The sequence below is a fragment of the Salvelinus sp. IW2-2015 genome, linkage group LG8, assembly GCF_002910315.2.
Source record: "Salvelinus sp. IW2-2015 linkage group LG8, ASM291031v2, whole genome shotgun sequence".
Taxonomy (NCBI): Eukaryota; Metazoa; Chordata; class Actinopteri; order Salmoniformes; family Salmonidae; genus Salvelinus; species Salvelinus sp. IW2-2015.
In genome coordinates this window covers 23,531,583-23,547,833 of record NC_036848.1, presented here as the reverse complement: position 1 = coordinate 23,547,833, position 16,251 = coordinate 23,531,583, and the positions used below count along the sequence as shown (strand labels likewise).

Below are 16,251 nucleotides of genomic sequence, written 5' to 3'. Positions count from 1 at the left end.
AGAAATGTATTCAAACAGCACGTGACTGAATTGCAGTTTACAAATAATCAACCAAGACTTTGAACCAAACTTTGTATACCTGGCCTGCATACCCACTGCTGTTTGAATAATATATTTTAAATTGCAAATTGTGAACAAAAGTTGAGTCGAACTGTAAATCAAGTCAAACGGTCGCAGCTTTGAGCCCTGTCAGGCAACTATGATGCTGTAGTCTTAATTGCACTGTCAATACTAAAGAGAATCCCAATCACAGGTGATGTGAGTGTGAACTCCAAAGCAGAATGTTACTCTYAGCAGGATTAATGACAGCACACCCACTGATTGGAGTACTGTAATTGCAGACCTGCTTTAGATGGTCAGAGCATCCATTCAGCACTAGTTAACATTAGACCATTTTATGCGTTGTACAGGATAGCGGGATGCTAGGAATGTAGCTACAAACATACCTGATCTTGTTGCCAGTCTTCATTCTGATCCACTGTGGGATGGGCCTGTTCTGCTTCTGCTTCTTGGCGAGAAAGCGCTTGATCCTGAAAGTCTTGTGGGACGACTGAAATTAAGAGGATGGGGCTGTGTTAGTTAACTAGGGTAACATACATCACATGCAAACCTACATTCCTTTCATGGCATACTACACTTACGTTAGGTAAACCTGCCAACTAACTCRTTGCACTTCAGTTACAGCTAGATTACTATAGGCAGACAAGTCTGTTGAAGGCAGGAAGTATACTTCTGGAAGTCAAGTAAATTTGATCGACAACCCGGCCACACGCTACTAAAACGTTACTTTTTAGGAATTCAATACTGGTATTGAAGACAATATAACGGCTTTCGGTGTTGCCGTTAWAAACACTTTCTGCAAATGTAATGAACAATAATGCATTTCACTCATKTAGACCAGGATGTTATAAGATTTTAACTTACCATTTTGTCCGCAGTCCTTACACCACAATGGCGGAGGCCGAAGAGAAAGAAGGAGGGGAAGCGTTGGTGATGTAGGCAACCCCAACCAATCAAAGTGTAGCAAAGTCTTGCGCTACGCGCACACAGCGTCATCGAGTGGACCACTCCAGCATTGCATCAACATGACGCTTCTGTACCACTTGTAAAAAGTATTAGTGATTGGTTCTCTCAAATTATATTTACAGTAGTTTGTCATAAAAACCAATCTGGAGTGTTGAATAAATACCATACACAACTTAGAACAATATTTTCTTTATTGCGCTCATTTGTAACTCTTGTTTAGCAAGTCTACATCAATCATGAAAAATGAAGGTATATATACTTATTCCAATTAGAATGTTGTTACCATACTGTAGCATTGTTTATGTATGAAGATGTATATGAGTACGACGGAGAAGGCCTAAACTTAATAGCCACCCATTAGGGGTTGCTTGCAGTCTCAAGTCAAGGCATAGCTCACAGTTATGTATTTATAAATTAAATGGCTTTTTAATTCCCCTGAATTGTTGAATGGGTGAAATAACATAGCTTACTATTGTTTGTTTTTTACCTTCACAGAGTATTGAGGACTTGTTGGGGAAATAGAAAACAAACTTATAAATGTAACTATAAACCTAAAATATGTCTAGTTTTTGAAAGAAGCAACAGGATATAGTCTCCTACACTGTTTCTAAATTAAATAACATATTGCATGTGATATTTTTTTAAACGTATGAACAACTAATGAGGGTGAAAGCCTATTCAATATAAGAACTGTGCTTCGCAACTGTGTAGCAGACTGTACCAAAACTGTAGTAAGGTCACTTTAAATTCATGTGGTCCTAGACGAGCGTTGGCTTTTTCTCATTTTGCCCTATTTTATCTTACCTTTATTTAACTAGGCAAGTCAGTTATGAACAAATTCTTATTTTCAATGACGGCCAGTTAACAGTGGGTTAACTGCCTTGTTCAGGGGCAGAACKACAGATTTTTACCTTGTCAGCTCGGGGATTCGATCTTGCAACCTTTCGGTTAAAAGGCCAACGCTCTGACCACTAGGCTACCTGCCAMCCCATAGCCAAACTCCTGCAAACATTAAAGCGCCGACTTTCCCTTGCTTTTCTCCATAAACAAAACTAAAAGTGGGGCACCTTCAGGCCCTGAGGGGAGACACCATGGTCACATCCCTTCCTCTGGTTGGGAGTGGGAGGACGGGATGTGGCTCTGCAGAAGCACTACTGCAGCAGCCTCTCTGGCACCAGTTTGCTTGGCTCAGAGCAGGTTCCCCTCAATCGTTTAATCATTCTTTATTTGTGGTCATTTTTTTTTATCCTTCAACTCCCTTCTCTTGGTCTCGCGCCTCARCATGAGTTTCTCCTCCTCGGTTCCTGGCACCTGGCTGGTATAGCTGAATGGCAGGCCGATCCTGATGCACAAGGGAACGAAATAAAAAATACAACAAAACTATTAAGGAATGTGATCAGATCAACATAGGAAATCAGGAGAAAAGGGAACAAATGTAATAGAATATCCCGATTAACCCAAGGAATTGATTGATCTGGAAAAATGCATATTTGACTATATACCAAGAAAGACTGAAGTTACTACCTTGTTTCTTAAACAATCTCTTTTAGCTTTCTCCTCCCTCAGGGTTTCTTCTGACTTTTTAGGCTTATCAGTATGGCTTGCAGAATCCCCGGCATTCTCGCTCCTTCTCTTTTCCCAGACACGATCCCTTTTCTCCCTTTTCTCTTCTTCCTCTCGCTTTCTGTAGGAGTTCTCTCCATCGTGCCTTTCCCTCCTCCTTCGTCGATCCTCGTCTAGTCGTCTGATGCGCTCCTTCTCTTTCTGCCGCCGCTCCCTCTCCTTGTCTCGTTCGCGGTTTCTGTCCCTTTCTACGTCTGAAGCTCTGAAAGACAAGAACATGTTCATGAATACAATGTAAGCCTTTATGTTAAAGACCTGTAACATCTCTAAGAGATTAATGGTGATGACCACTCACTTCCGTGATACCCTGTCCTCCCTGGTTTCGAAGTTTCGGCGTTTCGTCATATCAGGACACCCTGGAGCTCTGTCGTCTTTCATCTTGTCCTTCTCAGGTTTCTTTAACTTCTCCACATCATCTCCTCTGTCTGGTTTTCTCAAGAGCTGAACGGAGACAGAAAACAGATAAACATGAAAAGAGCAGTCTGTTATTCTTCGGGATCACCTGTATCATACAGTCAAGTAGTTTAACAGAATTTCTTCTCCTTTCCATACCTTGATTTTTGGCACCTCCTTCGCTTGGTCTTTATCATTCTCGGAAGGTTTGTCTCCTTTCTTGAACTTCTCTGGTTCTTTGCGCTTTCTCCTGTCCTCCTCCCTCCACTTCCGACGTTCCTCGTCCCTCAGGCGCTTACGTTCGAGTTCTCGTCTCCTCCTTTCCTCTTTCTTTTCCTCACGGATTCTCTGACCATCAGCAGACAAAAGCCATATGAATAGTCTATCCAGCCTCATATATCATGCAAGAACACAGCTAAAATATATAATTATTTCCTACAGAAAACACATACCTGTTTGTTCTTTAAGAAGTCCAAAAGGGGAGTCATTTTCTTAGCTGGGGAGGGTAAAATCATGCCTCATCCATTACTGAAATATCTCTTTCACAGGGAACACTACTTGATTTCACATTGACACGCATCTAGAGTGTTTCAACTGGCTTTGACGTCAACCAAATGTTACCAGAAAATATGTTTCCATACCTACTAGTTCCTTTGTTTTAGCCTCTATTTCCTCCAGTAGAGTCTCAGGGGTGGATGTAAACTTTTCATCGTCGCCATTATAAATCTCCAGGAATTTCTTGTAGTCAGCATCTAAAAGAACAAAGTGTCTCAGTGGGACGTTCGAGCTAGAGGATCTAAATGGTGTGCAATTGCAACCAACCATAAAATACCTCATGTAACATTTTCACCTTCATCTATTGTTCCACTTTTAGCATCCTTTTTCTTACTCCTTCTTTTGGCAATCTTTTGAAAAGGAGCAAATTCAACAATGGCTGGATACTCCTGCCCTGTTAAACAAAATAAGCCACAGCATTAACACACAAGGCTGCTGCTGCAATCAGAAGCTGCTGCAATAGCCTAGGCTAATATTGCGTGGTTGTTCTTATTTCTAAGCTATTAGTRCTTTGAGGTCAGTTCGGTTCAATTGTTTTAAAGAATTACAATTTTCCATTTTGATAAACATTAAGACATTAAATGCATTTTAAAATCAATTATTTTAAATTGAAGTTCCAAAGACAATTGTCTCTGTCATTGTCTGAACCSGGGGGAAAAACAGGCGCAATGGATTATGGTCATTGTATTAAATTACCGCATTTCTGCGCTGAGCTAGGTTGAATATTTGCTTGATGAAAACTACAACTCCCTTCCGCCCAGTGTCCCAAATAGTTTGATAATTTATCTCATGAATTATTTGACTTCTCTAGAGAAACGCTACGTTGGGCTCACAMAAAAAAAWAACGGAATTAAAGTAATTTAACAGGCGTGAGTCAATTAGATGTTTAATAACCATGGAAAAATTCAATGTTGGTTAATCGCTCAGCACTTATTAGATGTCAATAGTTTATTGAAATTAAATGTATCACACCTCCATTATCAACGAACACATATCCATCAAACCGGTCTCTGAAAAGTACAATATCTTCCGGAATCTTGAAGTTGATGTATGCTCTGGCGAAGACATGGGGGTACATGCTGTATAGAAGAAAAACTAAGTAAGTAACCAGGGTACCAAATATGTGATTCTGACTGACAATCGTTCATCAGACGATACGCACCTGCTGTCATTGGAGAAAAATTCTAAGTAATCCACTTCTGGAAGTGGCTGCAATTGCTCCTCCAGTTCCTCCTTGGTTATGCTTGGAGGCAGACGTCGGATAATGATCTGTGGCGCTCAAATGTTAATTTACCAAGATAATATCCAAGCCAGATAGTTAAAATAGCAGATTCAGCCTCTAAGCGTTGGTTAACGGTAACTAACGTTAGCTAGTTTAGCTGGCTATAACAGGTTCATTAACTTTAACAGATATCTCTCTTYAATAGGCAACATTCAAAAGATAACTAGACAACTAAATTCAAATACAGGCTAATTACACCTGATCTACTAGCTAGCCAGCAATACAGGAGTAGCTTGCCAGATTAAATCCGTGTAGCTAGCCATTTTGGTTTAGCTAGCCAACTACAAATGCTGGCGTAACGTTACCTTCGTCATTACTTCTTTYTTCTCCTGCTTTGGCTTCTCCGTTTTTTCAATGTTTTCGCATTTTATCTCCATCMTTTTCTCCCTCTGACGAGTATTTTCCTTGCCGTCTTTCATATCTATGCCATAAACTTGAAGCAATCTGCAGACCTGTATAAACTTTTTTTAATTGCTTGATTGCTAACTTGCTGCTAGCTAGTTCCTTCTATCGGTCAACAACAAAAACTGCTTGTTGATTGGCTGCTAGGAGACTCGGGGAGAGACGTTCTGCGACACTTGAAAGTGTGTTGCGTCAGTGATGGTGTGGGGTGGTGTCCACTAGTTACCACAGCCACAAAGTCAAAATTGGCTATACCAAATGTAAAAATGTATGAAAACTAAAATTAGCTTATTTGTCTTAACCTTATGCCTAACCTTAAATTATCATTGTTGTTAAAGTTAGGTTTAAAATCTAAATTTAAGAAGAGGGGGTCGATAGGCAACACTGTGGTTTACTTTGGCCACAAATATTTACATATAATGTAAGACAGTGGATGCAAAGTACCAAGTAAATAACAGCAGTGTAGGTGCAAGTACACTGAACAATAATATGAACGCAACATGCAACAGTTTCATATAACAAAAATCTGTCAATTGAAATAAATTWATGTAGCCCAACTCTATGGATTTCACATGACTGGGAATACAGATATGCATATGTTGGTCACAGATACCTTAAAAAAAAAAAGGATGTGGATCAGAAAACCAGTCAGTATATGGTGTGACCACCATTTGCCTCATGCAACTTGACACATTTCCTTCGCATAGAGTTGATCAGGCTGTTGGTTGAGGCCTGTAGCATGTTGTCCCACTCCTCTTCAATGGCTGTGCAAAGTTGCTGGATATTAACAGTAACAAACTGGAACATGTCGATCCAGAGCATCCCAAACATGCTTAATGGGTAACATGTCTGGTGAGTATGCAGGCCAAGGAAGAACTGGGACATTTTCAGATTCCAGGAATTGTGTACAGATCCTTGTGACATGGGGCCATGCATTATCATGCTGAAGCACGAGGTGATGGAGGCGGATGAATGGCATGACAATGGGCCTCAGGATCTCCTCACGATATCTCTGTGTATTCAAATTGCCGGCGATAAAATGCAATTGTGTTTGTTATCCGTAGCTTATGCCTGCCCATACCATAACCCCACCGCCACCATGGGGCACTCTGTTCACAACGTTGAAATCAACAAACCGCTCGCCCACACAACGCCATCTCCCCAGTACAGTTGAAACTGGGATTCATCCATGAAGAGCACCCTTCTCCAGCGTGCCAGTGACCATCGAAGGTGAGCATTTGCCCACTGAAGTCAATTGTGACGCCGAACTGCAGTCAGGTCAAGACCCTGGTGAGGGCAATGAGCACGCAGATAAGCTTCCCTGAGGCGGCTTCTGGCAGTTTGCACAGAAATTCTTCATTGTGCAAAACCACAGTCTCATCAGCTGTCCGGGWGGCTGATCTCAGACAATCCCGCAGGTGAAAAAGCCGGATGTGGAGATCCTAGGCTGGCATGGTTACACATGGTCTGCTGTTGTKAAGCCTGTTGGACGTACTGTCAAATTCTCGAAAACGATGTTGGAGGTGGCTTATGGTAGAGAAATGAACATTAAATTCTGGCAACAGCTCTGGTGGACATTCCTGCCAATTCTACGCTCCCTCAAAACGTGACACATCTGTGGCATTGTGTTGTGTGACARAACTGCACATTTTAGAGTCGCCTTTTATTGCCCAATAACCTTTTTGTGCATATGGAAAATGTATGCAATATTTATTTAAGCTCATGAAACCAACACTTTATATGTTGGGTTTAMATTTTTGTTCAATATATGTGACTAGCTATGTAATTTATTGGAAAAGTATTATATTCTGTATGTACTGCACTGACACTTCAATGCCGTRGGATGGCGCTGTGATATAAAATCAAAAAACAGCTTCAAGTTCCGGAAATGAACGAATGACCGTGAACATTTTGGTAGCCTTTCTTAGCAGTTAGCAAAATAAACGGGCGTATTTGGCCTCCAGACACTCASGTAAAACTATTTGACAAATAAACGTAGTTGTCACTTGCTTCACCCACATTGCAATTATGTGGTACGAAATTCTTCCCGGTCTTGGCGTCATGACTGCTTGTCTCATCCTTCCTGGGGTTTTCACTGCACAGATCCACAAATTGACCAACGGGGGGAAGGTGAGAGAATGTTGCTTACCAATGTTATGAATGAATGCAGTAGCTAGCTAAATATTCATTTTTAAACTGGTTGAAGTTATACCATTAACTAGTTTTGTATACTAGTAGTAAATTAGCTGCGTTAACACTTATTATCCTTAACCTTTGCTTAGGAAAAGAGAATCGCCAGGGTTCCATACCAGTGGTATCTGATGGAGAGAGACAGACGAGTGTCAGGAGTGGATTTGTAYTACAAATCGAAGGTAAATAGCTAAGCGATTAATTCAAACGTCAATGCAGTAATTTAGTACTGTAACGTTATTACAATTGACCAGCAGTCAGCCATTGCTTAGGCCTAACTAACTATTTCTTCTTTACAGGGACTTGAGAACATCCACTAATTCCAGATCTCACCTATGAATGGAATTCTAATCTGTCCTAATTTGTTGTACATTAATAAAGTTCTGTATTGTCTGAATTAATCATTTTCTTTGTCTMGTTACTACTCATTATGTTGAAAACCTGACGAAAAAACAAATTGGGTTTACAGTTCGGTGTATTCAATAGGCAATTGTAACTTATCTATTAATCCTAAGGAATTACTCCTATTCACTGATATTTATAACATGTTATGTCTGTCTGAACCAATGATGTGTATATACAGTACCAGTCAAAAGTTTGGACACCTACTCATTGGACACCTACTCATCCTACTCAAGGGTTTTTATTTTTCCTATTTTCTACATTGTAAAGTGTTAAACAAATCTAAATATATTTAAGTAAGTAGCCACCCTTTGCCTTGATGACAGCTTCGCACACTTTTGGGATTGTCATGAGGTAGTCACCTGGAATGCTTTTCCAACAGTCTTGAAGGAGTTCCCACATATGCTGAGCACTTGTTGGCTGCTTTTCCTTCACTCTGCGGTCCAACCCATCCCATAAGGTGAATATGGAGGCCAGGTCATCTAATGCAGCACTCCATCACTCTCCTTCTTGGTCAAATAGCCCTTACACAGCCTGGAAGTGTGTTTTGGGTAATTGAAAAACAAATGACAGTCCCACTAAGTGCAAACCAGATGGGATGGCGTATCGCTGCAGAATGCTGTGGTAGCCATGCTGGTTAAGTGTGCCTTGGAATTCTAAATAAATCACTGACAGTGTCACCATCACAGAAACATCACACCTCCTCCATGCTTCACGGTGGGAACTACACATGCTGAGATCATCCGTTCACCTGCTCGGCGTCTCACAAAGACACAGCGGTTGGAACCAAACATCTCAAATTTGGACTCATCAGACCAAATTACAGATTTCCACCGKTCTAATGTCCATTGCTCGTGTTTCTTGGCCCAAGCAAGTCACTTCTTATTGGTGTCTTTTAGAAGTGGTTTCTTTGCAGCAATTCGACCATGAAGTCCTGATTCACGCAGTCTCCTGATTCACGCAGTCTCCAACAGTTGATGTTGAGATTTGTCTGTTACTTGAACTCTGTGAAGCATTTATTTGGGCTGCAACCTGAGGTGCAGTTAATTGCCGATTTCTGAGGCTGGTAACTCTTATGAACTTATCCTCTGCAGCAGACTCTGGGTCTTCCTTTCCTGTGGCAGTCCTCATGAGAGCCAGTTTCATCATAGCGCTTGATGGTTTTTACGACTGCACATTTTTTACATTTTCTGGATTGACTGACCTTCATGTCTTGAAGTAATGATGGACTGTCATTTCTCTTTGCTTATTTGAGCTGTTCTTGCCATAATATGGACTTGGTCTTTTACCAAATAGGGCTATATTCTGTATACTAACCCTACCTTGTCACAACACAACTGATTAGCTCAAACACGTTAAGAAGGAAAGAAATTCCACAAATGAACTTTTAAGAAGGGACACCTGTTAATTGAAATGCATTCCAGGTGACTAGCTCATGAAACTGATTGAGAGAATGCCAAGAGTGTGCAAAGCTGTCRTCAAGGCAAAGGGTGGCTACTTTGAAGAATCTCAAATGTACAATATATTTAGATTTGTTTAACACTTTTTTGGTTATTACATTATTGAGACGCATCCCATGCAAAAATTATGATATCTCTAGCAGACAAATTTTGATGGGGATTTTTTTTWTWATGCTAGGTAAGTGTAGTCATACTACCTTTTTATAAGCACAATATATTTACAGCATAAAATGTTTTGTCTTTTTAACATGAAAACACTCATCGATTTTCAGTTGATAAATGTATCTGCACTCAAGATGGGAAACTTTTGTGCGATGTCCAAATGTAACCTACATGTGGAGAAATTAGTAGTTTTTGGATTAGTACCCCGGGAATGATCTAACAGCGGACATAAGGAGATACCAAACGTTGGGTTACAGATGTAACCGTAGTTCTCTGCATAGAGTAACGGATCGCCAAACGACCTATGGGAACTCGTTTTCCTTCACACAATGTGATTTGACATGCTTAATATCAAAGATGTTTACTGTCTATTACTAAACTCGAACCCTGTGGAGGTGGAGGAACAATATGAAAGCTTGGCGACCATTACTCTACTCAGAGAACCAAGGTTACATCCATAACCCAAATTTCTCTTTCATTTCGTAATGGTTTGCCAAACAACCTATGGGAGAGGCTGTACCAAAGGGGTTGTTCGGACAACAGAGTGGATAACTCACCATTTAACTTAATCCAGGTGACCCCCTGGGACCGCCTTGTATCCAAAAATGAGGCTGTCTGCGCTATTTTAAGGTCCTTACTACTGATTAGTGTCTGTTTCAGGTACATAGGAGTCAAATTAAGAATACTGGAAGAGATGGAGACTGGCACACTGACGAAAAAATGTATAAACCCAAAACTGAGGCTTGAATGCAAAATAAAGATGTTTTTAAAACGTAGTGCATAAATGAAAGGTGAAAACAAAACACAAACGTTTCATCATCAGTGTAAATCGTAGCCACACACCCCTGGCTTCTAGTTAATTGCATATGTCAGATGATCAAGCATGAAATCGTCAGAAAATGATTGAATCAGTACATACAGTATATACAGAAGCGGACAGAGAAATATCATCAATTATTGCTTTTACATTTACCATGTGAACATTTCCTCAGGATAAATAACGCAGGATTGTAAGAGTAGTGAGCTAGAGATACCACTAGATGGGTGTATCTTACACCAATAAAAGGCAATATACTAGTTACAGAAAACACTTCAATACCAATTCTTCATTCATCCCTGATGGGTGGAGAGTTTTTAAACAGAACATCCACCTACATTCTGTCAGGAGAAAACGAAGTTCAAGATTACCACACCTACGTGAACGTTGTATCTGCTGTATAACACAGAAGGACATGGAGGAGATGGGGTGACCGGCATCTGAGAAATTACGTGCAATAGGGGATTTAGGGTCATTTCTCCTAACAGCACTCTTGTGTTCTATAATATGTGTTCTTAGCTGTCTACTGGTTTTGCCCATGTATTGCTTATTCCAAGGACTAGAGATAAGGTATATGACGTTAGAAGAGCTGCATGTGAGGAACTGTTTGATAGTGTATTGTATGCCAGTGGCAGAGCTGTTGAATACGCTCACTTTTTTTACAGGAATCCCTCCATGCCACACAACTACGGCAGCAGGGGTAGTATGCCCGTCACAACATCCAGTCTTCCATCATTTTTTCCCAGAGAGACATTTAGTGTCAGTCCGAACAATGAAGTCCCTGACATTCCTGGCCCTGWCGTGTGAAAAGAGAGGAGGGTCAGAGAAAATATTTTGGCGAGAAGGATCAGCCATGAGCACATTCCAATGTTTCTAAATCTCTCCCTTGAGGTCATCACTCAAATGAGAATATGTAGTGGTACAGACACATTAATGGKTTTTCTTACTTTTATTCCTTCTGGTTGAGGTCTAATCAATGGTACACTTTCTTGCAATATGATTTTTTAATAAACATCTTTATTTTGCATTCATGCCTCAGTTTTGGATTTATTCCTTTTTTCGACAGTGCGGGTCTCCATCTCTTCCAACCTCCTTGTATCCACCACAGGATGCAACATAATATAATTAGCCAACAGGGTAGCACAGAATKTAAACTGTGTTATACTACCGTATTCACAAGCAAGCTGAAAGCTAGAACTTACAACATGAGGCTTCAATTGGGTTCAACAGCACCAAGAGTGGAAGGCCTCTGTAAAAATTGTTGTGCGTAGCCTTGTGTTAGAGTGCGTAACACCAATTTGTTGGCCGTTGACCTTTTCCAGCTGGAAAAGTGGTGCTCAAGGAAATGGTGTTGCTTTAGAGAGTCGGTCCCATTAGGGTCGAGTCTCTGTGTGCTGGCGTGTAGAGGGGATGCGGCCTGCATATGGTGCGCCTCTGCCTCTTGGGCAATGCTGCACTCCACCTGTTCCAGTAGGGTTGAGAGTGTCTGTTCCTCCACTCCTRAGCAGGTGCAGCGTGAGTCTGAGCCTGGTTTCTTGGCATCCCAGTTGGGGCCCTGGGACAAAAGTAATGGTTTGCTGGCTGATGCAATGAGGCGCTGAAGCTCCATCTGTGTTTCTCTGTCCTCATTAGACACTTGGAGGACGTGGGCCGCTGCTGGGCCCAATGTCTGACTAGGTGATATGGGTACACCTAGGAGTGGAAACTTCTCTTTGTCAGGGAGCTTGGACTGCGCTAACCATAGGTGGCGTAGTCTAAGCATTGTCCAGAAATCTAAGCATTGCCCAGAAGTCATTGGATGAGCGGGTCTGTAACTGCAGACAGTTATTTCATGGTCTCAGCATCATCATTTGCGTAGAGGTGTTCCTGCAGCTCTWTGTGATAGAAGGCCAGAATCGCTGCTGAATTGCTAAGCCTAGTGGCTGAAGCAGTGCTGTAATGTGTCCTGCGCAGGAAGAAATCTGCATCCTTTGTTAGGCAACTCTTGGTCTGAACTTTGATGGAGAGAAGAATGGAAGCAAATTATTAGTCCATACGGGGGAAATGGCCAAAACCATTCTCATCTGCACCATGAACTGTATCTGACCGAGAGCATATGCTTGGCATGGCAGGAGTTCTGTCATTTGACGTGCTCCAAGTGTCTTTGAACAATGGGGTGGATGTTTCAGTCTTTTAAGAACTGAATTAATGAAACTTGTATGTGGATGCCATGGCAATAGGTGCATGTTCCACGTTGAGGTTCCTGCTTTCCCTCTCAAAGATTTCAGACAAAAATATTTTCTGGTTGACCGTCACTGCCGGGCCAGTAGTCTGTGATACCATAGCATCATCATCATCAGAGTGCTCATAGACCGTGTCATAAGAGTGGGAGGCTCTTGTGGACAGTACGTCAGTGTCATCCAATTCAACAACCACGCTCCGTTCAGAGGTAGGAGTTGGGTTTGGTACTGGCGGGGGAAGCCTGGCCAGGATGTGCTCGAGGGAAGACTCAATGRATGCCATACGACTGTCCAGTGACTTAATCGCCTTGTGCATCTCAGTGTGTCGAGATTTGTGCCCAGGCGAGAATGAGCGATGGCGTTTATTGGGCAGTGAATCACAAGGGAAGTGAGACCCGTCATTAGACCTGGACATTTGGCAGACTCATCTGACTCATCTGATGAGAATCCGGAGGCTCCAACCCCAAAGCACACAAGTCGATATTTCAATGCTCTTGTTCTGAATTTCTGACAGTGAGTGCAAGAGCTGCTACCCTGTGCAGCCACTTGAGCATGTTCAGCTCCCAAGCAAAGAACGAAAAGTGTGTGTTCATCTGAGGTCGGGAGTTGTTTTTCACACTGTTGATATGGGTGGAATGACATCTTGTGAACAGCACTGAATTAGTGTGCAAATAACTATTTTACGTAAGAGAAGTGTGTTCTAAGAAAAAGGTACCAAAAAATTGCTTTATGTTTTGGTGTGTCTCGTGAATGCCTGGATTGCCTCGCTATCGGCTTCGGATGGTTTGAGAGAAAGGGTTGTTGTCCTGTTGGAAGGTGAACCTTCGCCCCCAGTCTGAGGTCCTGACCGCTCTGGAGCAGATTTTCATCAAGGATCTCTCTATACTTTGCTCCGTTCATCTTTCCCTCGATCCTAACAAGTCTCCTAGTCCCTGGCCCTGAAAAACATCCCCACAGCATGATGCTGCCACCACCACGCTTCACCGTAGGGATGATGCCAGGTTTCTTCCTGATGTGACGCTTGGCATTCAGGCCAAAGAGTTCAATCTTGGTTTCATCATACTAGAGAATCTTGTTTCTCATGGTCTGAGAGTCCTTTAAGTGCCTTTTGGCAAACTCCAAGCGGGCTGTCATGTGCCGTTTACWGAGGAGAAGCTTCCATCTGGCCACTCTACCATAAAGGCCTAATTGGTGGAGTGCTGCAGAGATGGTTGTCCTTCTGGAAGGTTCTCCCATCTCCACAGAGGAACTCTGGAGCTCTTTCAGAGTGACCATCGGGTTCTTGGTCACCTCCCTGACCAAGGCCCTTCTACCCCGATTGCTCAGTTTGGCCGGGCGGCCAGCTCCAGGAAGAGTCTTGTGGTTCCAAACTTCTTCCATTTAAGAGTGATGGRGGCCACTGTGTTCTTGGGGACCTTCAATGCTGCAGACATTGTGTGTAGATTGATGAGCATTTGTTTTATTTAATCCATTTTAGAATAAGGCTGTAACRTAACAAATTGTGGAAAARGTGAAGGAGTCTGAATACTTTCCAAATGCACTGCACTGTATGTTAGCACATKTTRTGAACAAAAATACAGTTTAAAAGTCGCACACAATGTATAAACCTACTACACCTGCAGCAGGCCAAGCCTGGGTGGGTGCAGCAGGCTGCTGGGTGTGCAGGCTTCTGTTCCAGCCCAGCACTAACACACATGATTCAATGTGTCAAACCTAATGAGTTTATTATCAAGAGTGCTATTGCTGGGATGTTACAGTCTACAGTCTGATGGCATTTGCAATGCACCCCTTGACATTGTKCAACTGAATCAGAGAATAGCTTAACTCACACGTTGTTTACATATTGTTCAGCTATATGTTCTTAATTTAAAAACGACACCAGTAGACCACAAGAGGTTGGTGGCACCTTAATTGGGAAGGACKGGGGAGGACGGGCTGGAGCTCAATCAGTGGAATGGTATCAAATACATCAAACACATGGTTTGATGCCATTCCATTCGCTCCATTCCAGACATTATTATGAGYCGTCTTCCCCTCAGCAGCCTCCACTGCAATAGACAATGTACAGTATATACTGGATTTTGTACATGCCTTGTGATGACATAATTGTTTAGAGCAAATCCAACACTTGTAATGTAGGTAAAATGTATGGAAGCAGGTGATGGGATCCTTAGCTTAAAACATACAGAAGTTCTGAGTGGCACTTGGAGGTGCTACTGTAATAATGAACATGGTTTGCCRCAACAATTACATTGTCTATGCTAAAGGTGTTTAAATTGTCAAAGAAAGAAAAGTTAGGCTATAAGAAACATTTTTTATTCAATGGGGCTAGGCAAAGCAGAGATACTTTCCATTTCACCCATACAATTATATAGCCTATTATTAAAGTACAGTATGTTTACAATATCAAACAATAGTATTTTATACGTTCCAAATTACATTTTATATATTCAAACRGTTTAAGGTGGCACTTTTGTCATGAYGACAAGGTGAAGGTGCTCTCTACTCAAATGGCACAACAGAATCATTCAGATAGTCCAAACTGAGGGAAGTGTCCTTTCATATCTGGAAAATAACAAAGTAGAAGTACAAACTGATGCTGCTGCAGCATTGCTCATCTTCACAGGGGTAATCCAGTGTCTTGATAGAGGTCAGCTGGTGAACCTATAGTAGTACATAAACAAATTAAAAGCACTCCTGATGTTAGAATATCACTTATTCAGGTCACCTATACCACCAGGGCACTTAAATGTTTGGTTGTGTTTAAATAATTCAGGTGTTTTAGTGTCATATAAAGATTACATCTATTGTTGGGCTGGAACAACCAATAGTCAACACAGCAGGTTGTCCATCCCATTGAGGCCTTTGGCCTATGTCCATACATTTTCCCTCCTCTTATGAATACATTTCTCAACAAATTATCATTGGGTTATTATATGAATACATGATAACCACTGGAGTTTTTTGGACAATAATGTCCTCTAGGTGGGAAACAGGAGACAAAGGGCTGTGAGACATGGGTTTGATCCTAGACACATGAAAAGTGGGATGTATACGGAGCAACAGAAGATGAACAGCAGAGGGGCTAATGATCTTGAGGATTTGGAAAGGGCCGATAAACTGGGGGTAAAGTTTGCAGGACTCCACCAAGAGGGGCAGATCTCGGGTGGACAGCCATACCCTCTGCCCGAGACRATACCGGGGTGCCGGGGTCTGGTGGCGGTCCACTTGTCGTTGACACCTGGAGGTGGTCTTGAGAAGAGCCGCCCGGGCTCTCTTCCAGGTACGACGACAGTGGCGGACAAACATCTGGTCCAAGGGTATGCCGACCTCTTCCTCTTGCTCCGGGAATAGCGGGGGCTGATAACCCAGGGAACACTCAAAGGGCGAGAGACCTGTGGCAGAATAAGGAAGGGTGTTGCGGGCATATTCGACCAACACTAGATGCTGGCTCCAGGTGGCGGGGTTTGGCGGAGACCAGGCAGCAAAGAGTCGTCTCCAGGTCTTGGTTGGCTCACTCCGACTGTCCGTTGGACTGGGGGTGGAACCCGGAGGACAGACTGACTGACGACCCAATGAGTGTGCAGAACACCTTCCAGAACCAAGACGAGAACTAAAGACCCTGGTCGGAGACCATGTTCACTGGGAGTCCATGGATCCGGAAGACKTGCTGCACCATGAGCTGGGCCGTCTCGTTGGSAAAGGGTAGCTTGGGGAAAG

The 16,251-nt window shown here is 42.3% G+C and overlaps 3 protein-coding genes and 1 non-coding gene across 4 annotated transcripts in view; 1 reads left to right on the top strand and 3 right to left on the bottom strand.

The window, feature by feature from the left end:
- Window positions 1–1,081, bottom strand: part of LOC111967625 (large ribosomal subunit protein eL39) — a 2,835-nt gene extending 1,754 nt beyond the window's left edge. The window contains exons 1-2 of the mRNA XM_023992797.2: window positions 925–1,081; window positions 447–550 (exon numbers count right to left, since the gene is read on the bottom strand). Coding sequence (XP_023848565.1) covers window positions 447–550; window positions 925–1,056 — 236 coding nt within the window. The 5' untranslated portion in view covers window positions 1,057–1,081. The remainder of the gene's footprint in view (window positions 1–446; window positions 551–924) is intronic.
- Window positions 221–350, bottom strand: LOC111968296 (small nucleolar RNA SNORA69). The gene has a single exon (XR_002877858.1). It is a non-coding gene; the product is annotated as a small nucleolar RNA SNORA69 (small nucleolar RNA).
- A 517-nt stretch (window positions 1,082–1,598) lies between the features above and the next one.
- On the bottom strand, window positions 1,599–5,415 carry LOC111967624 (regulator of nonsense transcripts 3B). The gene is made up of 10 exons (XM_023992796.3): window positions 5,185–5,415; window positions 4,760–4,866; window positions 4,570–4,676; window positions 3,893–3,991; window positions 3,684–3,794; window positions 3,495–3,538; window positions 3,202–3,390; window positions 2,945–3,090; window positions 2,551–2,851; window positions 1,599–2,368 (listed from the first exon to the last, which is right to left on the bottom strand). Exons 1-10 carry the CDS (start codon window positions 5,296–5,298, stop codon window positions 2,270–2,272), a joined length of 1,317 nt encoding a protein of 438 aa, XP_023848564.1. The 5' UTR covers window positions 5,299–5,415; the 3' UTR covers window positions 1,599–2,269.
- Window positions 5,416–7,158: 1,743 nt separating this feature from the next.
- Window positions 7,159–7,872, top strand: LOC111967622 (NADH dehydrogenase [ubiquinone] 1 alpha subcomplex subunit 1). The gene is made up of 3 exons (XM_023992795.2): window positions 7,159–7,411; window positions 7,564–7,653; window positions 7,771–7,872. Exons 1-3 carry the CDS (start codon window positions 7,310–7,312, stop codon window positions 7,789–7,791), a joined length of 213 nt encoding a protein of 70 aa, XP_023848563.1. The 5' UTR covers window positions 7,159–7,309; the 3' UTR covers window positions 7,792–7,872.
- The last annotated feature ends 8,379 nt before the right edge of the window (window positions 7,873–16,251 follow it).